This window comes from Pituophis catenifer, unplaced genomic scaffold (genome assembly GCF_029215685.1).
Source record: "Pituophis catenifer annectens isolate HBS135680 unplaced genomic scaffold, rPitCat1.0.hap2 SCAF_1, whole genome shotgun sequence".
NCBI classification, from domain to species: domain Eukaryota; kingdom Metazoa; phylum Chordata; class Lepidosauria; order Squamata; family Colubridae; genus Pituophis; species Pituophis catenifer.
The window spans coordinates 238550332-238574888 of NW_027256881.1; the positions used below are offsets into that span (position 1 = coordinate 238550332).

Consider the following 24557-nt stretch of genomic DNA (forward strand, 5'->3'; position numbering starts at 1 on the left):
TGGAGACGGAAGATGGCACCTCGGCGTAAGTGGAGAGCCTGGCGGGTAGACAGGGTGCCGGTAGGAACCGCGAGGTCATGTGACGAACGAAGCGCGGGAGGTGGAAAGTGGGCAGTGGGGTGGGGGGGCGATGCGGTGTCTCGCGCTTCCAGGTTCCAAGTTCGAAGGCTCCGGCCTCGAGCAGGCAGCGATGCAGGGAATGGGGGTGGGGGTGGGGGGATCTGGCCCCGGGGCTCCAGACGCTGCCGTGGCAGGAGATCCTGCATAGCGAAGGGAAAAGGAAAAGGAAGGGGAGCCTGCCGTAAAAGAGCCAGCCAATCCGGCATGCCCCGAAAGCAAGCGGGGTGCACATCTCCTGTTGGGAGCATAACTTTGAAATGCCCCGTTTAATCCCATATTTCAAGGGAAATATGGAATTTTCTCCTTTTTTTAAATCATCTTTCGGATGTCCCAATCGGGTGTCGGAAGGCTGGCTTCCGATACCCTGCAATTCGCAGCGGAACGTAGGTTTTAATCTGCGTTTCGGTTTGCACCTCTTGAGTATCGTGCCTGTTAAAAGAATATCGAAGTATTTGCACGTGGATCCGCTCTTGAGTCAAAATTTGCAAAGAAGAACGAGGATGCCTGCCTGGCAATAAGGCAGAAGAGAAAATATTGGGGTGTGGTTATAGTAATTAGTCCTAGTGCTTTGGAATCCCAGATCTGAAATGCAGCGATCAAGTTGCACAAGCAGAAGAGCAAGACAAAACATTTTGTGCCTTTTTCTAGCCGCATAGTACATCACCGTTCCTCTAGTAATTGGTGTCACTCTACATATAGATATTTCAGGAGATAATCTTTAGGAATATCAATTTTAAGTTTATAACCGAATAGGGATTATTATCGTTAGGTTTACAGTATGTGAAACTATTCTTTTCAATGTATCATTGAGTAAATTAAATCCATTGCTTTTTGGGGAAAAAAATGAAAAATCACAGACATATTACTGTTTTGGTTGCACCTCTTAGATCGTCAACTTTCCTCTACACCTCTGGAAATTCTGCTGTTCCTCAATGGCTGGTATTATGCTACATATTTTTTGCTGGAGATTTTCATATTTGTCTATAAAGGTGAGTACAGGAAGTTAGTGGAGGGCATACTTTGCATAAACTCCTTTGTTCTTTTTTAGGTGTCTGACTTACCTGAAGAAAGCTGAACATAGAAAAGAGTGTCTTTTTATTTCCTCATTAATTCTGTAACTTAACCTGTAATTGTATAGAGTTCAGGGTTTTTGTACAACCATTCTTTATAGTAGAATTATTGAAACCAAACAAAGAAAGATTACATAGATTTCAGACATCCTTTCCAGAAGCCATCAGAGCTTCTCACCTGGTTCCACTTCCTGCTTTGGGGTAATGCTTCCTGCTGCCGTCTTCCTGAAGGTACCTTAGCTGGAAGTGTCCGTCCCCCCTCCGATCTTAATGCACCCATACACAATAGTGGAAAGGGCATCTTGCTTTCCCTTCAATTCATATGGCCATTTGTGTATCTTTATAGGTCTCTTACTGCCTTATCCATCTGCTAATCTGGCTTTGGACCTGATTATGCTTTTTCTCTATCTTGGAATTGAAGTCACAAGGATATTTTTTGGTAAGCATTAAAGGATACACAATGATACTTAAATGAATAGTACATGCATTTCAATAGTGGGTTTCAATTTCAGTCGCTACCGGTTCACTCGCGGGTGCGCTTGCGCTCCCATGCATGCGCAGAGCCGTCTGGATGGGTGGGCAGACCTTCCCGCCACCACTGCTACCGGTTTTCCCGATCCGGAGTGAACTGATTCATTTGTCAGTTAAATATGAGCTTCTTTGATGGCAACTTACTAAATGGTCTCCCCTCCACATCTTCAGGCTGTTCACCAAACTGTCAATAAATAAATCCTGGCTCCCTAAGAACAACACATTTACGAGATTTTGACAAGTGATCCTAAGCAGACATAAATATATAGATGCTGACAGCATTCTGTATATTGTGCCCAGGCTTTCTTAATGTTCCTACTCAACTGCGGTAGTGTACTGTAGATGCGGATAGCAGTGAACATCCCTTTGTGTAGTTTGGGTTACAATTATTTGGGAGTAATTAGGAACCATGGTACAATTTGATATATGGGGATAGAACTATAAAGTTGGATCAGTCAGGCTGGCCCTCTTGATCTGTGATCATATGAAATCAGATTCTGAGAATTTGTAAAGTTCAGAACCCATTCTTTCATTTCAGGAGAAGATTATTTCTAATAAGTCATTTTCATGTCATGAAAGTGTATTGGGAGTAGGATATGCAGAACATAGTGCTGTATATGCTTGTTCTGTCCCCCTTCCCCACACAGGCAAACACACAACCAGGCACACCTGCCAAGATTTTATTAAGCAATCAGACTAGAAACTCTTGCAGATAAAAGTTTTGAAATGCCTGCCAAGTCAGTTTTCACTCTCAATAAGCAAGAGAGAGTTTATCCTTAGTCCGGTTCAGTAGCAAAAAGTAATCCACTAAGCAAGAGTTAGCCAAGGTCCAATCCAAAATATTCACAAGCCAGATTTCAGGTAACGCGGTGTGACTCTCAGGTTTTTAACTTTGACCGTCACAAAGCTTGAAGAGCAATCACACCCACTTTTCTTCCTTGTGGGGTGTGGCTCAGTGACTCAACTCAATCTCTGGCCCTCCCACGCCTCTTTCGTTGCTGCGCACAATTCTCCCTCCGACGCTGCCTGGGATCAAGCCAGGATTCATCATCCTCACTCCCTATCTGTTGTTGTTCCGATATGCTTTCCTCCTGGCATATCCCAGGCTGTTCCTCTTGGCCTTCGGATGGAACCTGAGGCATTGCCAGAGAGGAGGGTCCTGGAGAGAGAGGCCTTATCAGTTCCTCCCCATCACCTTCTGAGTCCTCTTCCTCTGTTAGGACAGGCTCGGGAGTCAGGGTCACAACAGTGCTAAACTTCAACACTTGTGTGCCACTCCCCACACTTTCCTCTGTTGAGTGAAATCTGGGAGTCCTATTTATGTTCAAATGAATAAAGGTTGCAGTATCTGAGGCATCATTGACTCAAATAAAATCAGGGGCAGAAAAAATTGTGAGGAGAATTTAAATTCAAGTTAGCATGCATAGAACTGCCTTTTGGACCTGTAGCTCAATTCTTTCTCTGGTTTGTTCTCTCAAATGAACATCTGAAAAGGTTTACTGGATTGTTTCCGACTTCTGCTGAATGGTCCATGTTTTTTGTGTCCCATATGTTATATCTGACAGGCTCCAAAGGTAACCTTTGCCAGCGGAAAGTGCCACTTGCTGTCAGCCTGGCACTAACCTTTCCAGCAGCAGTGATGGCAGCCTATTACCTACTTCTGCAGACCTATGCCTTGCGTTTGGAAGCCATTCTGAATGCCATTCTGCTTTTCTTCTATGCAGTTGAGCTATTACTGGGTATTCTAACGTTAGCCTCCTTTTCCAGGTAATCTTCTTGTAAATCTGGGATTTATTGGGAGAGCCACTTGGTCTAGTGGTTAAGGCACTGGAATAGAAAGCAAGAGACTTTGAATTCAAGTCCTGCCCAGGCCACGGAAGCCAGTTGAGAGACCCTGGGCCAGATGCTTTCTCTCTCAACCCAACCACCTCGCAGGATTGTTGTGGGGAAAATAGGAGGAAAACGTGTTGGATAGGTTCACTGCCTTGAGGCATTCGTAAAAATAATAAAGGCAAGGTATAAATAAATAATAAAAGATTAATCATTTTAATTCTTGAAATCAAAGTTTTGATTGTAGGTTGCCTTTACATTTTAAAGGCAATGATTGGTTTCCCTCCTCACTGAAGAAAATGTAATACTTCCTTATTTAGAATCCAATAAAAATAGTCTCTTTAGATAATTTGGGGGAGAGAAATAAAAGAGCGCAATTAGGAAGGAGCAAGGCTACTGGGTATATTGAAATAAGGATAAATGGTTGAGAATAATGAGTGATCAATTCCAGTGGGCAGAATTGACAAGAACAAATGGACAAATAAAGCCCAAGTAAAACCAAATATAAAGGTTACAACCAGAGGTGGGTTTCAGCAGGTTCTGACCAGTTCTGGAGAACCGGTGGTGGAAATTTTGAGTAGTTTGGAGAACCGGTAGTAAAAATCCTGACTGGCCCCGCCCCCATCTATTCTCTGCCTCCCAAGTCCCAGCTGATCAGGAGGAAATGGGGATTTTGCAGTATCCTTCCTCTGGAGTGGGGTGGGAATGGAGATTTTACAGTATCCTTCCCCTGCCATGCCCACCAAGCCACGCCACGCCCACCAAGCCACACCCACAGAACCAGTAGTAAAAAAAATTGAAACCCACCACTGGTTACAACCATCTTAGCAGTATATCAAACTTCATCATAACATGTTGAGTCATATTGGAAATGAAGTCTTAGAACTGTTGAGGATTTCTGCACAATGGCAATTGTATTTCACTGTTTTCTTCAGAGCAGTGGCTGCAAACATTTTTGTCAACACAAGAACTAGATTTGGTTCTCATCTATCCAAGGGTAAGGTAAGAAGTGTTTGGTCATGACTAATTTCCTTATGTTACCTCCTTTTGTTTTATTTATTTATCCTTTCAGTTTGGATTCATATTGAGAATCTCTGTGGATTGCACTATGTGAAACACTTTGTGATTAAGGGAAGTTGCATGAAACCATTTCCAAGCCTAGCCCAGGATGAAGTTGACAAGCTGATTTCTTGGGCAAGATGAAAGAAGATATAGTTCCAGTATTTGCTTCAGGCATGTTGAGGTACTGTCCTGAGAGTAGAGTTTCCAATCCTAGACTGGATGGTCTAAGGACATCCTCATCATCATTCTTGTATCCCATCCTAGAGCATAATAATTGACCCACTTGGACTTGGCGGTATTCAAGACTGATTTTTGCAGGTCTCAAGACTGTGGATCCGTGAACTTCAGCCAGTGCATAGATTTTGCCTGCAAATGCTGTTCTCTTCAGATTCTTCAAATGGAAACATTCTAACACTGACTCAAGTCTTTACCATGTGTACAATGACTGTTGTTAGGATGCCTTTGTCAATTCTATTTGTTACAGCCGATATCCTGCTCTTAAGATGGATGTCCATTCCCTAGAAATCAGTATTGTTATTGTGATGTATTGGTAATTTGTGATTGATACTTGATTTTTTTATACAATACCCTTGACATAAATACTTATTTTTCAACTATTGTAATTATGTGATGGTTCTAAGTGATAGAGATATGCTCAGCTATCTCCTATCTTCCATCTACAACCTATGAAAGATGTACACACACAAACACATGTGCTATGGTGGCTGAGACTTTCAGTCATGTGTTTTCAGTTCAAGGAAAATTTTGATTTAACCAGATTTTTTTGAAGGGGTCCTGAATTGGATCAGCCCCAACAATTTAATTTTGTACCTTTCACACATGACTGGGCAATTTTTTTGTTGTAGGTGTTGATGTCCTACTTCCCTTATTTTGCATTGAGGATGGGAGGAAACAGAGTTATTGTAATAGAGGTAATCTTTGATTTTTGACCACAATTGACCCAAAATATCCATTGCTAAGCGAGACAGTTGTTAAGTGAATTTTGCCCCATTTTACAACCTTAATAGTAGTTAAGTGAATCGCTGCAGTTGTTAAATTAATAAGCTGGTTGTTAAGTGAATCTGTCTCCCCCATTTACTTTGCTTGTCAAAGTCATAAAAGGGATCACATGACCCAGAGACACTGCAGCTGTCATAAATATGAGTCAGTTGTCAAGCATCTGAATCTTGATCATGTGACCATGGGGTTGTTGCAACGGTCGTAAGTCTGAAAAATGGTCATAAACTGCTTTTTTTCAATGCTATTGTAACTTTGAACAGTCACTAAGTGAAAGATGTAAGTCAAGGACTACCTGTACCATTTCAGACAAATAGCTGTCCAAGGTACTTTATTTTATTTATTTTATTTTATTTTATTTTGAATTTGTATACCGCCCTTCTCCCTGAGGACTCAGGGCGGTGAACAGCCAAATAAAAACATCAAGTACAAATATTAAAATACAGTTAAAATATACATATATAAATTTGGCCCCATTAATTAAAAACAATAAACAAAACACTTAAAAACACTTAAAAAATTAGGCCAGCCCGGCTTGCTGGAAAAGGAAGGTTTTAAGGGCACGGCGGAAGGCACCGAGGTCTTGGATTCTCCTTATCTCTGGAGGCAATTGATTCCAGAGGGTAGGTGCCCCCACAGAGAAGGCCCTCCCCCTGGGGGTCACCAGCCTGCACTGTTTGGCTGATGGCACCCCGAGGAGGCCCTCTCTGTGGGAGCGCACGGGTCGATGGGAGATTGTCGGTGGCAGCAGGCGGTCTCGAAGATAGCTAGGCCCTATGCCATGGAGCGCTTTAAAGGTGATAACCAACACCTTGAAGCGCACCCGGAAGACCACTGGGAGCCAGTGCAGCTCGCGCAGGAGCGGTGTTACATGGGAGCGCCAGGCTGCTCCCGTCACTACCCGCGCTGCTGCATTCTGGACCAGTTGGAGCCTCCGGGTGCTCCTCAAGGGGAGCCCCATGTAGAGAGCGTTGCAGTAGTCAAGGCGAGAGGTGACGAGGGCATGAGTGACTGTGCACAGGGAATCCCGATCAAGAAAGGGCCGCAACTGGCGGATCAGGCGAACCTGACAAAAGGTCCCCCTGGTTACAGCCGTCAGATGTTCCTCCAAGGACAGCTGCCTATCCAGGAGGACTCCCAGATTGCGAGCCCTCTCTCTATACTTTGAGTATAGTTTGGTAATAACATTAACTGTTATTGTTGAAGTGCATCTTCAAATTTGTTTTAATTGACTGATAGATTGATCATGTGCCATTAAGTCATTTTCAACCCCTAATGACTACATAGATTTTCTCCATGACAATGTATACTTAGTAGGAGGCATTAAATGAGACACACAACAGAAGTTTAATGGAGGTTACAACCTCTCAATAATGGAACAGAGTTGCATTTGATGCATCAGTAGACCCAGTCCATACTCGGCCTCCTTGATCAGCCACAAGATATTTGTTGTTGGAAGCCTTGATTATAAGACAGCTGGAGGATACAAACTGGAGGCTGAAATTGCTAGGACGGTCACTGGTTACCAGGATTTGCCCATCTTTATCCAAGGCCCAATATCTGCCACCTAGCAGTGTTAGTGGAAGGAAGGTATAAAATGAGGAAAGACAGAGGCGAGACAAATCAAACTGTTCTGTTTTCTTAATTTTTAAGGGTATTCTGATGATTAAAGGAATCGGAGGTTGGAGTCATGTTTCTTGTAAGCACCAAATTTAATCTAAAGATGAGTGGGCAACCTTTTCGGGCCTTATCTCTGGCTAGATTGGGAACTACACTCCCCCCCCCCTTAGCAAGACTTTGCTCTTTATCAGAATTCTTGCTAAGGAACATGACTTCCTACATGCCACTTTTAATAATCTTACGCAAGGTCGCTGGAAAAAAGTTTGGGAAGCACCAGTTCTGAGAACCGAAAAAGCTTCTTGGATGAAAAGTAAAACATTTTCAAGAAAAAAAAATCAAGAAGGTCCAGTTGCCTTTTGAAAATGCACCTTTGGGACAACCATGAGCTGGATGATTGAGAATTTCCATAGATACTAAGTTTCATCTTTCTGCATTCCCAGCAGTCCTAAAGATTTAACAGGAAGAACATCTAATGCCTAATGCTAAAATTGTGGCTGAAAAATGGGCAGAACCTTAAGAATCTTCACTGGTATAATTCGAGGACTGTATAATTGGAAAATATGAACAATACTCAGCCAATATTTAAGAAAAACAAGTGGCCCAGAAAATATCTTACTTGGGGGTGGGGGAAGCAAGCATAGTGGCAAGATCATTTCCTTCCTTCAAGTTAGGGTAAAGTAAGTGGGGATATGTTATGGCCCTGATTCCATTTATCTCTATGGAGCTTCCTTCCATAACCTGGCCAGGCTAGAGGGATGTATGTGCATGAAATAGTAGTACTGTATGTCAGATTTCCCTCATAATGCAGATAATCTGGGGCTCTCTGTTGCAAACGAGCTTAATCAGCTACAGTATACTAACCGATTTGGAAATTATAGTAGCCTTCATCACTGAGTGACAGGCTGCTGAGCACGTAGTCAGCACAGTTCCCTTCTAACCGCTTCATGTCAGAAGTCAGTCCAACATAACCAGCATCACTGTGCAGGATCAGTAGAGGCCGGTTCACCAGAACTAGCAGAAAATCTTCGCTTTTACCTGTAAGTGCAATATAATCCTCTTGATGTTGTTCATCTTAGTCTGCAACCACCTGCTGCCTTTTACCCACCAGATAAAAATACCCAAAGTACTAGAATGAGTATCTTAGGAAAGCTGACTGTTGGGACTATGTGGTTTGATAGTTCCTTTTCCTGGTCTTCCTAACACAAATCATAATATTGACACTGGCCCTAGAAAGTCTTTAAACATTGGGTGTCCACATTTCAAAGGCACTTGTCCTCAGAACTGTCATCATAATTATTTTTATACATCTAGTGCACTTTCTCTATTAAATTAATTGTCGAACAATAACTTGAAAGGTGTTTCTGCTAGAAGTATCTAAACATAGTTTGGGGGTGGGGGGGAGGGAATGTCATACCCCAAGGCTAGCAGACATCTTGTAACCTGCTCCAAAAACAAAGAAGGAACCAGTTAGAGACCCATGTCCTACTGTTCCACAAAGGCCACGCCATAAAAAAAGCACGGGGCTTGGTTTCCTGTGCTACTTTTAAATCTAAGATCAACCTAGGATTGTGATCCATGAACTTGGTTCACTTAATGGATTTAAGAGAGGGAAAGGCATGTTGCTGCTTCTTATTGACAATAGCAATCAGCAGTTTTCTAAGAAGAGCTCTCATTTTATAAGCTCAGCCCTAACATTAATTTGCAGGTGGCCATCTGTGGTTTCTTTTCCACAATTTGCCCATATTTTAATATTGCCCACGCTGAAGCCATGTAATTACAATGAAAGCTACTGACCAACTTATACCTGCAGCTTTGGGGACTGCAAGGAGCTGTCCGTTGGGCCGCATAGACACATACTTGTCTGCCATGTGAAGCAGCACCTTCTGATCCTGATACTGGAGTTCAAACCAAACATTTTTGTCCTGTTTGGTGCTGCTAATGATACAGTCGTTGGGTCCCTGCAGGAGAAAGAGTGGTTTTACTGGAAAAGAAATTCTGCCTTACCCAACCTAGAAAAAACATTCCCAACCCTGAGTTTGAAACTTAACTTTCAGTCCTGGCTGTTTGGCCCTGCATTAAAAATGCTGATTTTTCATGTCAGTCTGTCTATATATGGCATGACCCAGCCCCAAATTCAGCTACTGTAAGAGGATTGATGATAATGGCTGTGTTTGCATCACATTAACCTGCAGTGCATTTGATTTACCTACTGTGTTGTCCAAATCTAAAACTTCAATCTATTTGAGTGTGACCTTAGTCATGGTTTCCATGATTTCATTGCTATTAGGACATGATCTTGTATAGCTTGGCTCAGAGTGTTGTATGAAATACACACAATCACTGGGTTTATACCGTGTGCTAATCTATTATGTGGTTTGACAGGTTTTTGTCAGACAAAAATAGCTTAGTCTCCCTATTGACATTTAAATGGAATTCTAAGCTCTGGGATACACAACTGTGTTACTTAATTGAAGTTATAATTGAGCATTAATATGGAGAATTTGAATAGTATAATCTGATGAGCCAATAGTGTGAGTACAGGTAGTCCTTGGCTTATGATTACAATCGGGACTGGAATGTCTGTTGCTAAGTGATGGGGTGGTAAAGCACAACGTAAGGTGACACTTAGCGAAAGCAATCCTGACAGTTCGGTTCCACTTGCCATTTTACTTCCAGATGTGGAGGTCATTAAGCTGGAAGCAGAAGGACTCCCAATAAGGAGTTCATGGGGTCTGCAAGGCGGTGGGAGAGGACCTGGGAGGCCTAGTGCAGGCTATGCATAAATTGAGGGGGTCCTGCAGTATAGCATAAGCAGAGGAGGGCAGAGAAAGAATACATTGCAGCTCAAGGATTTCTTGGTATCCTGCAGGCCTGGGGCTGCAAGAAGCTCCTGTGTTGCAGCGCAACATGAAGCTGTGACCAGTCCTAGAAGCCATGGCTGCCCCAGCCAGCTCAGCAGCACAGCACAAAGCTACCACACCCTGGGAAGTGCAAAACACCAAGGAAGCCCCAGCTTTTTCCTAGCCCAGCCATCTTCACTGCATGGACTCTGCTGCCTTGCACTCCACCACCCCTGTTGACTTCATCCCACTGCTGAGGAGACATGGTCACGCTGGCCCTTTCTGATACAGCTGTTGCCCACACTGGGCCTTCTGCCCAAGGCTGCTGGCACTATTTCCCAAAAGCACATGGCCTTGTCCAAATTACATGCAGCCTTCTTATGAGGCTTTGGAAGGCTTCCAAGCCTTGTGAGAAGGCCAGTCACAATCTGGACAAGGCCGCATACAGTCTCTGGAAGGCCTGATGCAGCCAGCAGCTGCCTGCCAGATAGGGCATGCTTGATTAGCAATGGGAGCAAGAAGACGGTGAAGGTCAGCTAGAGCTGCAGGCGCCATGGAGCACAGAAGGCCAAATTGCATAGATTGCAGGGAGATGATCAGGTGGGGGAGCTGAAGTGCTCCTGCGGTCAAAACACAGCACAGGCTGCCAAATGCGCAGTTTTTGATCATGTGACCACAGGAGAGCTGCATTGGCCATAACTTCAGGGACCAGTCATTAAGTCCATTTTTTCAGCATTGTTGGAACTCTGAACAGTTGGTGAACGAATGGTTGTAAGTCAAGAATGATCTGTAAAGCAAGGAAGGAAAGACAAACTACTGACAATGTCTACATTTCATTCCAAAAGGGGAAATGTCATGGCACACTTAGGAACAGATTGAAGTAGCTGATCTTTCCCAGTCTATCCCCATTCTTGCATTATGCAGATGGACTCACCAAGGACATGTATGTGCCACTATGGCCACGGAAGCAGACCTTCTTTGTAGCGTCATCATACATCAGTTGGAAGATCTCTGTGTTACTTACTGCCATTGCAGTGGCATAGAGGTCAGCACCTGCAGAACAGTAAAGCAAGTTGAGACTCATTATGGTTTCAGCCCAATAAATTAAGGCTATTGTCCATTGTTGTCAAAAGTCAAGCTAAAACAGTGCTCAACTGTATTGCAAAAGGATAGTAACGAGAACAGGGAAAGAGTATGTAATACTTCCAAAATCCTGTCCTTTTTAGGAAAACCCTAACAATCTGATCTTCATGACCTTCTCTTGGAACCTCTGTTGCTTAAGTTAAGCAAAATTTTAGATGTATCCTTCGATTGATCAAGACATTTTCCTATATATACATTTCTCAGCATGGAACCAGAATGGTGCAATCATAGTACAACTCTCCATGGGCAGCAGAGAGAGGGCATGGATAGGGGAGATTTCTGTCTGCTGCTTTCTCAAACTAATCTACAGTACTCATTAGGGTTAGATCAAATCTGCCTTAAGTCCCTTTTATTTCAGTGGATCACTGAATGTCTAAATCCAACCCAATATTGCTATTATGACAGTAGCTAGATGCTTGGGTTATGTATAGTCAAATCAATTTTTACAGAAACTTAGAACTGTAGAGTTATAAGGAGCCACAAACATCATCTAATCCAGTTTTTTTCAAACTTGGCAATTTTAAGATGTGTGAACTGGGGAATTCTGGGAATTGAAGTCCACACATTTTAATGACACAGTGTTTGAAGAACACTGATCTAATCCAGGTCTTTGCAATGTGCAGGAAAATCTGTTAAAGCATGAGATGTCCCTTTTGTTTTTCATCTTTTCTCTAGCTTTTAAAACTGCCTGGTGACCTAATAACAATACATACTCAACCAATCTTTTCTCTCTTATTATCTCTCCCACCCCCAATCGCTTTTGTAAGATCTCTGCATTTTTGCAGATTTAGGACTGTACTTGTTCCCAGGGCAAGTCATTCCACTCACCAGACTAGGCAAAATAATAAGTTACTCTTAGAGGCTATGATTAGAGGTTCAATTGCCATGATTGCCACTCATATCTAGACAGATAATGTTGCTTTCGCTCAACTCACCAGGCTTGCAACAGACGAACTTGTTGGTAGAAGAAGAGCGCAGTGAAACCTGGGCAGGGCTTGTTTCCACGCTGAAAAGTTCATCCCGTCCAGGTCTGTCCATCTTTAGGGTTTTCATGTTACCCTCTCGCCCAGTCAAATACTTTCCCTCATCATCCCGGAAGGCAACCAAGCCACCATGGACTTCCAAGGAGTACATGGTTTGTGCAGTAACGTCAGATACCAGTGAACCATTGGAAGCTAAGAGTTTACCTGCCCCATTTCTCAATCCATACTTCTTCACTGGAGATAGAGCAGGAGAAGGGAACAAAAAGAGTTTGACAGGGCTTAGTATTCAATCCTGGAAAATAGTCTCAAAATGAATGTCTGCAAAGCAGCGCTGCAACTATTCATTTCATTCTAGAATGACAGCAGAGGTTTTCAACATCTTTGTTCTCACCACCTTCGAATTAGCCCAGTTTCCCATATCTATAATCTACTATTGCATACCTTCTTATTTTTTTTTTCTTTTTAAAATCAGATTTAAAGTCCAAAGTGAACTGTTCTAAGTGAGCTTCTATTCAGGACAAGAGAAGGATTTTTAAACTACTTATACTGGGATTGTGTTCTGTGAAGTACTAAGTAGTTCTCTCTTGGATTGGTTTGCTTCCTAGTTCAATAGCTGAAATTGCCTAGATCTTTTTAAAAGTATAAAACCTGTTCATCTACTTTCTGTTTTCCTTCTACCAAAGAATCTGTTCATCTCATGAGGGTTGGAAAAAGTTTTCATTTTAGCAGTTCGAACTCATATTCACCTATTTGTAGAGATACGTTTCTAGAGATGTTTCAAGAACTCTGATTCCAATATACAATATCTCATCCCAACATTATTCTGATCTTATCTAGAGAGCTCTGAATTTTTTCCACCTTGGTTTCCAACTTAGAAATGGATGGTCCTGAATCTAATGCAGAACAGAGATCGGAATACATCTAGCTATAATGAGTCATTTCGCGGTTGGAACATTTCAACCTTGAAATATTTTACATGCCTTTGTTTTTCTCTTCCCAACACTAGAAAGAGCTTTGGCATACCCAAAATAGCCTCTTAAATAATCTACATGCTTGGAGTCTTGGGACCAGTCAATCTAAGAATGGAAACTTGTATAAACATGATATTAAATAACATCTTTGCGCATCCCTCCCATTTTTCCTGCTTTCTAAATATCTTGCCTGATAAAGAATGTTTGGAAATATTATGGCTTGCAACTATAATGTACATTCTTCAGTTAGTCTAAGAAAGATGCTGTCTCCTTGGTTTTGTTTTTGTTTTGTGGACAATGTGGCTTGTTTTATTTTTTTTAATATATGTGTTTAGTAAAAGTATATTTTTGAAAGAAATTTTTGTTTTAATGCATGGATTTTAGCTTTGCCCCCAGTTTAGGTGTTAAAATTGCATCTGTTTTCTTATCAATCTTATTTTCTTTCCAGTACTGTATTGTGGTTTTTTATGCATAGATTCTTAATATAGCTAAAGACTATGGCCCCCAACTCCAGTAAAATCAGATGCATCAAGGCACATAGTCTGAGTTAGGAACTGGAAATTAATTTGCACATCACTGTTCATGGCTAGCTTGTCCCCATATGTATTATAAAGTAGGACCAGATGGACTGCATTTGATAGAAAGAAGAATCTGAAGTGAAGGTATTTTTGTGTTGTATTACAAAGATACCATGGAATCCTCCCTGATGAACATATCCCCCTTTTTGGTTTGTGCAGTGCAGTGCTTGTACTACTGTCTAATTGGAATTATCCAAGTTACCTAACAAATGCTGTTAAGGAAATCAAACTTTGCACTATCCATAGTGACTTCCTGGGTAAGCAGAATTTGAATTCACCTGGTATATATGGGGACAATTGCCTTCTGTCAGCATTGTGTGCCTTGGAATCCAGACCTATTGAGGAGATGCAAATGACTCAAGCTTAACTTTTTCACATATTAAAACAGAGGATTATTTTAGGGGTTTGTCTGGCTATCTTAGTAGCTTTTGGGTAAGTTATTAGCAGATATGGCAACGTTATTCAAGCATGATCATCATTCTATCTCTTACCCTTCTTCATTGCTCCCTTGATATGATTGAAATATAATATAATTTCCCCTCTTTAATTTTCTTTTCTCCAAGACAAACATATCCAGATTTCTTCCTAACAGAGCTTAGTCTCTACTTCTAGTTTCTAGTCTAGAAAGGAGGTGAATGAGAGGGAACATAATAGAGCTGCACAGAATGATACATGGTATGGATAAAGTGGGCAAGGAGAAGCTATTTTACCTTTTTGAAAATACCAGTCCAGAAGTCATCCAATGAAATTCAATCTTGGAAGAAGTAAGATCAATTAAACTATTTTTTAATGCAACAGGTAATTAAACTTTTGGAATTTGTTGCCATGAGACGTGATGCTGCCTCGGAGATTGGACCAGTTCATAGAAGTTGTGGGGATCAATTAGCCTTGAAGGCACTGTGGTTGCCTCAGAAGCCCAACTAATGGGAGATTAGTGGGCTTTCCTATGCAGATGGTTGGCCACTTTGAGGTCAGACTGATGGATGGGCCAGGGAGGCTATAGGGCACTGCACACCAGAACAACTAGACACAAGGACAGTTTTTTCCCGAATGCCATCACTCTGCTTAATAACTAATTCCCACAACACTGTCAAATAATTTACTAAGACTGTATTACTATTATTCTTCTCTTCCTTACTAGTATCTATCTCTTCCCACTTATTACTATAACCATGTCATCTGTATCTTTCAATGTGTATTGTTTTTATTTGTTTCCTAGTACGACTTGATAGCTTATTAGTAACCTTGACTATACTAAGGGTTGTATCTTTTTATTCTTGATTAATGTATTTTATTCTTCTTATGTACACTGAGAGCATATACACCAAAGACAAATTTCTTGTGTGTCCAATCACACTTGGCCAATAAAGAATTCTTCTAAAAATAGGATCCAGTCTACCAGGTTGCTGCTCGTGCTGATATGTTATTATAAGCCTGGCCATCTGAATACTTCTTAAAATATGGGTCTACAACTGGATATAGTACTTCAAATGAAGTTTGAGGTACAGAATCCAATGGAACTATTACTTTACATGATTTGCAGATAATATTTCTACTGATGCATCCTAAATTATTTTGCCTTTCTGACAGCCATATCAGCAGATAATTACAAGAGTCTTTCTCCTATGGAAGATTATCAAAGCAGATATTACCTACTCTATATCTATTCATTTGGTTTTTTTTTCTTGAAAGAAGAAATTGTAATTTGTTTCTGTTCAATTTCATGCAGATTTAGTCCCTTCCTAGCCTACCAGTATTATTTTTTAATTTTCCTTTTTAGGCTATTGGTTATCTCACATAGGTTTGTTTCAGTTGCAAATCTGATAAGCACAGCGGCTGGTTATTTGAGGGACATCTATTTCCAATAGCTTCTGTCCACCTACTGAGACTGGGCAGAGTGGGCACATTCCAAGTCCGTTCAATTAAACAACACCACCTACTGGAACCTAGAAAGTGTGTCTTTGTTATTGTGGCACCTGCCCTCTGGAATTGCATCCCCTGGAGATTCATAAGGCTCCTAAGCTGCAGCTGTTCCACTGGCCTTGCTTGTGGAACTTGGCTTTGCTCCCACGGCTGCAGTTACGGTAACTCTTGGTCCTCTCTAGTTTTCTATTGGTGCATTAAGTTTCCTGTTCCCAATGAACCTGTCTTTTTCATTTCATTCTGTTGTTTCCTACTTTTGACATGTAAGCCATCCAGAGATTTTGAGAGTTGGGCAACCTCTAAATCCAATAAATACATAAATACATAAACAAACAAACAAACACATTTGTTCAACTATTCATTAACAGTGAAGATTGTATGATAAACATTTTATAGATGTATATAAATGAGGGTGAAGGTTCGTTCTCCGAGCTTGTGGGTTGGTTTCTGAACATTTCTTTACCAGGCTAGGTAACATCTTCAGTAGAGTTTAGGGGAATCTCTGCAGAAGATCTTACCTAGCCTGGTAATGAAATGTTCGGAAACCAACCTACAAGATCAGAGAATGAACCTTCACCCTCATCCTACAGCTAGAGCTACAGATATTTGCCACTATTGCAAATGCATATAAATGTAGTTTTTGAGTCAACTACACACATACTTAAAACAGTTTGTTAATCAGAATATAGGGTATTTTCTCCTCAGTTGCTTTGCTGAATCAGCATATATTATAATCATGGTATTCCCACAATCTGCTAATGAAATACCATATAAAAACTGATAAAATTAATCTGACCACAAGTCCCTCCTGATATGCAATAATAACCGCATTATTTTCAAAATGTTTACAAATTCTACAAAACAAATATTCATTTACAGATTTTTAAAGTAATCTGCTCTAGAACTTTCCCAATAATCAATACCAGACTGACTGGTCTGTAGTTTCTTGGATCCTCTTTTCTCTCTGTAGTTCCTTCTGTAGTATACTATGATGCAATCTGTCTGTCTCTGAAGATTTTTTGATTCAGGGTCATTAGACCATGACTTATTTCTATTAGCATCCAGGTATTTTGCTCCTTAATTCTGTTTTTCAAAATTACCCATTATCTACTTGTAGAGAAATTAAAGGGTTGCTTGATAAAACGGGACAAGATCTTGAAGCACCAGGAAGAAAATATAAAGAATCATAAGGGAAAAGAGTAAGGTGAAGAAATGGCCCTACATTTTAAATAAGTTGATGATTGCTTCTAAGATGTACATGATTATTCCTGTGTACAACAACAGCGCAGCTTTTTAAAGTAAACTTCATTCTGAAAAGTTTTCAAAATTATATTGGCAATATTCTAGATAGGAGAGAAATGTTGGATTGCGTGTCATCAACAACCACATCACAGAAGAATGTTAATATGGAAGAAATCTTTAAGTAATGAGCAAACTATTATTTTTCTGTAATTTGTTAGAATGTGGCCTAATACAAAAATGTTGAAAATACGTATTTATTTAACACTCAACTTCATGTCCTCAGTGTTTATTTTTATCAGTTTTTTGGAAACTGTTGGAAAGTTAGTCATGAATTGGCCCCAATTCAGCTCATTTTTTTCCAAATTATACCTATTGTATAATCTTATTTTTGTTTATTCAGGCAACTCTTCAACTCAATGAGATAACCTTTGCAGCAAATGTATTAAGGATTCTACCTTAATCATGGCTTAATTTAGGTTTATGCATGTAGCCTTTATGTTTGATATTGTAAGATTTATTTCATTTTAGACCAAACCCTATTAAGAAGTATTCAGTGTGTTTTATCTCAGAATTCAAAGTTGCATCCTGCTTTTTGCGACAGTTTCAAGCACTAGGATAGCTGCCTATACTGGAAATGAAGCAAAGTTATTCATAGACCAATCCTATCTATGTATCCCACCAGATAGTGAGCCACCTTAAAGAAGAGATATAAAGAAGACTCTGGACTTCCAAAATTCCTTATGCATAATAATTACATCTAAAATCACTTTCCCCCACCTTTGAAATCATAGTAGATACTGATGACTGATTCCGCCCCCCAAGGCACATCACGATCACAGCGCAATACCTCAGCCTTCTCATCACAACGTACATAACGCTTCCTGTTGGGGTTATAGATTGCAACATTGGGGTGCACTGCCAGGTGCAGAGTCCACTTTTCTGTTTCACTGGAAGCCTGGGCAAAGCATGTAACATTGTCTTCTGCCCCACCCAGGTAACGCTTGGACTGCTCATTTTGCAGAGACACCTGCCAGGAAAGAAACGTTACCAAGTCAACCACATCAGACGAGGGAGGTGATGAATGAAACACTCACACTAAGAATGAAAAGCTAGAAAGGCTCTCCAGCTGGATGTCAGCTAGAATTGACCTCTCTAAATGTCAGTTGCAGTATTGCATACCATGGGTTAGGGAATTAAACTTGCCCTTCAGCAACTATACATCCTATGGCACATCCTGATCCAGACCCTTCTACTGTAAAGATCCAGATTCTTTTTCTACCAATACACTATAGTTGACCAGCATATTTTAGATAGTAAGAACAAAATATGTATTTGGTCCACTAGCTGTTTTATTAAGGATTATTGGAGGGAAGTGTACTGTATCAGGGGATACAGTAGGACATTGAAAGCTACCAACTTAATTTATTTTGGTCTAGGTACAAACCGAGAATCAAGTAGTTTCCAAGCACTGCACACATGTAACTTCTGCCACTTATAGACCAATGCGTTGCAACCATAAGATCACCACATATGGGCGAACACCAAATGATTTTTTTTCACAGCAAACAACTCAAATTTTCTTTTTCTTTCTCCCCATCCTTTCCTTCCCACACTTTTATCTCAATCCAGTCCCACCAAATCCACTCATAACTAGGCTGTAATTCTGTGGCTTGGGATATATAATCAATAGGCGTGTTTGGCCCTGAATGACTGCACCTTGCCATCTGGATACTGATGCAGCAGGAAGAACGTCTGAGGCCCCGGTTTATCCTGGTCACAGGTGACTTTGCCGTTTGGGTCAGCTGCTAAGTAGCGTTTCAGGGCACTGATAAGGTGAACTTTCTGGGCAGCCCCTTCTCCTGGGCCAGCTGCTCCAGCTCCATGTGGGGTCACAAATTGCAGCACCCACACCTGGCGAGGCTTTAGTTGCTTGCCTGTGGCTGCCACCTGGAAACGGAAAGGTTCGGCAGTCAGGTATCTGTTTGCAGCATTGACAAGTCCGAACTCCAGGGAATACGTCATGGTGGAAAGGCTCAATGGCACCAATTCTTCCGGCCAGCTAACTGCTTGGCCTACTTGAGACTGTGTCTGATGCACAAGATCATAATGGATGCCTAGCAACTAGGTAAACCCAACCTCTTAGAACTAAGCCCCACCCACTGAAGTCCATTACTCAAGCTACCATGTTCTGAAAGCATGACATCATTCAAGCCTCAGCACTTATTACTTGCAGTCGGCACCTTTTATGGCAAACCAGAGGCTTAATGGAACACTGTTCACATACAGTAAGACAACAAATTTTCTTTTAGACATTTGCTTTGGTTTTAAGGCATTCTACCCTTTGGCAAAGCTTGTTCTCTGGACAACCAGTTGCCCAATTTGATTAGAAGTTACTGACAGGGATCTGTGAGAAGATAGAATCACTCTTTATAACAGAGGTAGTGAAGTGCAAACTTTTATGAAGTATGGCAAAATATGTCTTATGCCCAGTTTATAGTGATCCCCCAATAATGTGAATAAAATATAGGAGTGTAGATACATCCCTCGCTCCAGCATGTTTTCCTATGTCTAAGGTAATTAGGTACAAAAAAATTCATGACCAAAAACTAAGTCCAGGTAAAAACACCTTCCCCCCTCCCATACTGGAAATTATTACGTTTAACCAGAAGCCAATACTCTCAGGGATTTTGTCAGTCTGAAGTATGATTAGTTAAATATAATGATGAGATAGAAGTTTTATCTTTTAAAAAGGCATTTTAATTTTTGTACACAAAGTGGTTTTTGAACTAATTTAGCATTACATAAAGCCATGGTTGTACAAGGGTTAGCACCCAGCTAGAACATGGCACCTGCCTTATTTATACATCTTCACTGACGTATCTAAGTCACATTTAGCCCAATCCCTCCCCTTACAATCTTTTTTTTTTAATGGAGATTTCTAAAAAACAACTCACCCTCCCTTTTAAAACTTACAAAAGGAAAAGAAACAATACAATGCAGTATAAAAGATTGACAATATCATCAAGTTTATTACACAATTTCCAACCTATCAGAAAAAGACAAACAAATCAAATCACGAAGAACAGGAGTGGGAGAGTAGAAGGGAACTGAAGTTATGTTTTCTGTTGTCTGTTTTTCTTCTTCTTTTTCTTCCATTATTTCAAAACAAACTAAAAATGTCCCATTAGGTAAAAAGCAACTTTTCCAATCCATATTGTATACTTTACAGTTTAAGCGCTCTCCGCTGGCTTACATTAACTTTTTGTTTTCTCTTTTAAAAAACATTGATCTTAGACCCTCTTGGATCAACAGCACAAAAGGAGGCATCATATCCCTTGGTGATACAGTCATCCTCTTTAATCTATCCAATTGTTCTCTGAGAAAAAGACAGATCTTTCTATGAGGAGGGCTTCGCCATGCAGTTGGATAGTCACAATGTAATAGATGCTTGGTCTTACTAAAGAAATCCAGGGTATGTAACTTGATTTTGTGTAACTGGGGTGCCAGGATGGAGCACTGAAAACTAAAATGCACACCTCAAAAAGTTCCATCACGAAGATGACACTTGAATCAAGATTTCTGCAGCCACTGTTTTTCCATAAGGATCCCCATGTAATGTGTTTCTGGTTTCAATTGGTTGCCAGCCAAAAGGCTCATTGGATCCAGGAATCCTCGTTCTAAGTTTACATAATAAAAATTTAACTTTGTCTTTTCCTAGGCTGGCATGCCAGAGACCACTAAGGTTTTATTATGTCACCGAAGCAAACGTGTGAGTGATTCCCACCAAAGGGAAAATTCCAAATGAGAATGGGAGCAAGGGTAGTTTTGGACCTTAATTCAACACTTACATCACACAAAATTTAAAATGCTCAAGGTGTGCTCTAATCAATAATGTCCAGAAGCCTCAGCTTGACTTTGTCCCAATTCCATGTTTCTGTATCTAGTCACAACTCTTCCTCTACAACAAGGAAGGTGATATGCTGGGAAAGAATGGCCTTGAAAACAAATGTTTGTGTAAGAAATTACAATCAGAGCAGCTAATGCATGAAACAAAGCAAGGAATTTGTCAGTGAATCACCTGTGAATAGAGCTCTTGCAATAGCGAAAGGTAGATTTATTTTTTTAAGGGAGACTCAATTTTGTGGGCAAGCTTAACAGCACAACCCCTCCTAAAAGAAGTTAGGTTAAACTGGTATGACAACTTTCAGGAATTAAGAAGAGGCATGACTGGAAGCAGCAAGTAGCCTGTTCTCATCCCAGAAAAGGAAAACAAAACTTTTCTAAGCTGTGTACAAAGCTGTTAGAGTGCAAGACTGAAGCTGCTTTGGAAAAAGGATCAAAAATTAAGGAGGACTCTATGCACTGATGCCTAAGAAGACAATGCAGTTTGAATTTTGAACATAAGCTCCAGTGAGGCTATGGTAATATACCTTGTACTGTGCTGAAGCATGAGGTCTTCCTACAGGAGAGAAGTTGGATGTATTCCTCCCCGGGTGTTTCTATAACGCCATGGAAAGGAAAGAGGTGACAGACCTCTGTGGAAAGCACCATTCTCTTTGGGTCCAAGAATCCATGGATTGAAATTGCCCCCTGGTCACAGTGGCTCAGACAACCCCTCCCAAACTCCAAGTCATTCAGTGTTCCTCCATCAAGCAACAGCAGCAGCAGCACACTTAGGAAGAACTCAAGTCTTAGTGCCATAGTGTGCCAAATGGAGTCCTACAGGCAAAGTCACTTCCAAGGGGTCTGGAAAGAGCAGAGGGCAGCGGGAAGGAGTGGGTGGAGAATCCCCCATCCTTTAGTCTTGATTAAGGACAGGATATAAGTCCATAAAAACACTGTATGCTTCTAGCATCCCTGCAAAAAGAAAAAAAAAGAAACATAAAATATTAGTCAATTTTAAAGGCATTTTTGAGAGCATAGTTTAGAAAAGTGCAATTCCAAGAGTGAATTCCTATATACAAAGGGAATTGAAAATTGTGGGTTGTTTTAGACCATAGTTGACCTGGACTAGGATTTGAAGCCAGATTTATTCTGCCACTGAATTATATAGACCAGGGGTGTCAAACTCGCATCGTCACGTGATGTATCAGGACTTTTTTTTCCTTCGCTAAACTAGGCAGGGGTGTGGCCAGCACGTGACGCCTCCGGCCCGTGGACCATAAGTTTGACACCCTTGATATAGACTAAGCATAATCCAACTACTTTCTTCCCATCACAGAATGGTACCTACCAAAAGAAGACCACCACTTCAGGTTTTATGCAACTATTCAGAAACAGGTAGAAATCAAGTTTGTAGTTTAGTTTTTCTTTTTGAAATGTCCAATTCCCTTTAACCCAGAGCAGATTACAGTAGAATAAACAGTTAAATTTGAGATTTATTTTTTTTTAGAAAAAAATATTTTACTGGTATTTCCCCTTCTGAAATAAGATATGAATTTAGGCATATACTTCACCCAGGAAAGAACAAAGCAGATTCTGCACAAATGTACTTCAGGATTTCCTTCTTGTTTAAGTAGTTAAATTAGAAGCTCTGGTCTGATTATCTACAGCAGTGCTGGATAATCCTTTTGGGCCCAGGGGCCACAGTTCGCTTTCCTGCCTTGCCTTGGGGTCACAGGGGGCATGGCCAGCAATGTGGTCATTTTCCCTGAAAAAAAAACAAAACAGGAAAAACCAGCCTAATTTTGGAGAAGGTGCTATTATTTTTAAGTGATGCTATGGTTCCTTACATCCCTGCAAGCTCAAGGTGGGAATTCTCAAATTATGGGTTGTGACTCCCCTGGGGGAATTAACAAGCATAATGAGGAGGATCCCGCTTGCTCCCACTCTATTTGGAAGTGGGCAACTCTGCTGAATTACTGATCCTGCACTATACCATTGAAAGGGTTAGACTCTCCTTCAATCCCCTAAGAGGTGAACTATCAGACCAGGAAAACTTCACCATGAAGCTTTTTCAGCCAACGCTCAGAGATACGACTCTGGAGCTGTCTGAAAACGCCTCATGCCAAAACCCTGCCTCAGCACAGAGGTTTTTCAGCCAGCCTCCAGAGGCAAGAGGAAGTCCTGTCAGCAGGTGACAGCAGCTTGCGACCCTCCCTGCCAGCTTCCCCATAAACCTGCTGGGGAAGCCGGCAAGGAAAACTGCAAATGGTGATCACCTGATTGTGACACACTTGTAGATGGATTGCCAAGCACCCAGATCACAATCATGTGGCTGCAGGACTGCTGCAACACTCGTAACTTTGGGGACCAATCATACTCCCTTTGTTCAGCACTGTGATAACTCTGGATGGTTGCCGAACAAATGGTCATAAGTAGAGGACTATCTGTTCTTGAAGCTGCTTCATATAAAGAGGAATTGACAATAACAGGAAGAACAGTACTGACAAAGTTATCGATTTTCTAATCCTTCAAGACACCCAAACGTCTGAAACAACTGAACTTTACAAAGCACTGAAAATTAAATGCCCATGAATAAAGGAAAACAAACAAACAAACAAACCAGGATTCAAGTCTTAATTTAATTCGCTTTTCCTGCCTAATGCCTATCACTGATTCTGATGACAACAATATGGACTATGATACCCAATTAGAGGGAAGAGACAGATTGCTTTCCTTTTTTTTAAGGGAGGAAGACATAATAAAAACAGACAGGCATATTAACACTCCTTTGCCCCATCTAAAAAGTGTTCTCACTTCTCTCAATGATGCCGATCTCTTTCTCTGTCCCTGTCTCTGTGCCTCTCGTGCTCCCGGCTTCTTTCTTGGAAATAGTCCTCATGTCGATCTTCATTATGAACCACCTCTCGGTGCCTCCTACTGCTCTCACGTGACCGACTTGGCGACCTATCACGTGACCGATGTCTTTTTCTGGAAAATAAAAAGAAATATCAAGTGTGATTAATAGGTTAAACTTGCTGTCAGTTTGGGTTTTTGTTTTTTTTTTTACAAAAGGACACATTGCTTATATGGATGTACAAATCCCAAACAAAGAAAAATAGGACTGAGTCATGAATATAATAAATCCAGCCAGATAAAACACAAATAGGTTTTCTTGTTATAACTCACCTTGAGGAACTGCTGCTGCTGCCAGTGCCCATGCTGTAAGACTTGGCTTCAATGCCATGAAGGCAATCCTTAAGTGAAGAGATAAGGACTCGACACCGCTCATCATTTGCTACACGGGACTGTTTAATTACAGCAATGGCTGTAAGCAGGGTCTCAATAGCATCACTGTAATCCCCTGAAGCATAACAATATAAACAAGATGGTAAGACTGAGGCCTGAGCTAGGAAAGAAAGACAGCATTAAGCAACTCTACTTACCTGCACTGGCCCCAGATACAGCCTTAGATATGGCACTGCTGGAAATTGCTCGGTTCCTGTTCATGATATCATCAAATTCTGCTTCGCCAACAGGTGGAGGTAATGGGCCCAACTCCCTGCTGCAATACAGAAGAATGCACCCATCACTCAGCAGAACTACTTTGCCCACCATGCATAAGAGCCTCCCACCAAAAAAGGAAGTGTGTTGCTGAATATGTATCTCTCTCTTATTTTCCACCATAGTAGATATTATAGTAATCGCAAGACTCTTAAGGGATGAAATCTTTCCCTGTGTTTGG

General features: G+C 41.0%; 3 protein-coding genes across 5 annotated transcripts in view; 1 reads left to right on the forward strand and 2 right to left on the reverse strand.

Annotated features, from left to right (window-relative positions):
- TMEM216 (transmembrane protein 216) overlaps nt 1–24557 on the forward strand; it is a 25867-nt gene continuing 1310 nt past the window's right edge. Inside the window, exons 1-5 of one of the 2 annotated variants that reach the window (XM_070931950.1) lie at nt 1–25; nt 1008–1109; nt 1537–1629; nt 3287–3488; nt 4487–4553. In XM_070931950.1, the coding sequence (XP_070788051.1) occupies nt 13–25; nt 1008–1109; nt 1537–1629; nt 3287–3488; nt 4487–4553 (477 nt within the window). In that variant the 5' untranslated portion in view covers nt 1–12. Of the gene's footprint in view, nt 26–1007; nt 1110–1536; nt 1630–3286; nt 3489–4486; nt 4554–4623; nt 5129–24557 lie in introns of those variants that run through there. The other variant, XM_070931958.1, reaches the window with a different exon arrangement.
- LOC139308379 (fascin-like) lies at nt 6998–18952 on the reverse strand. Its single transcript, XM_070931903.1, has 8 exons — nt 18647–18952; nt 17708–17957; nt 14044–14100; nt 12169–12450; nt 11025–11143; nt 9055–9208; nt 8112–8285; nt 6998–7197 (listed from the first exon to the last, which is right to left on the reverse strand). The coding sequence occupies exons 1-8, from the start codon at nt 18950–18952 to the stop codon at nt 6998–7000; spliced, it is 1542 nt and encodes a 513-aa protein (XP_070788004.1).
- The window catches only part of CPSF7 (cleavage and polyadenylation specific factor 7), a 21746-nt gene continuing 16853 nt past the window's right edge, over nt 19665–24557 (reverse strand). Inside the window, exons 7-10 of one of the 2 annotated variants that reach the window (XM_070931919.1) lie at nt 24259–24374; nt 24002–24176; nt 23630–23803; nt 19665–21787 (exon numbers count right to left, since the gene is read on the reverse strand). In XM_070931919.1, the coding sequence (XP_070788020.1) occupies nt 23635–23803; nt 24002–24176; nt 24259–24374 (460 nt within the window). In that variant the 3' untranslated portion in view covers nt 19665–21787; nt 23630–23634. Of the gene's footprint in view, nt 21788–23629; nt 23804–24001; nt 24177–24258; nt 24378–24557 lie in introns of both variants that reach the window. The other variant, XM_070931914.1, reaches the window with a different exon arrangement.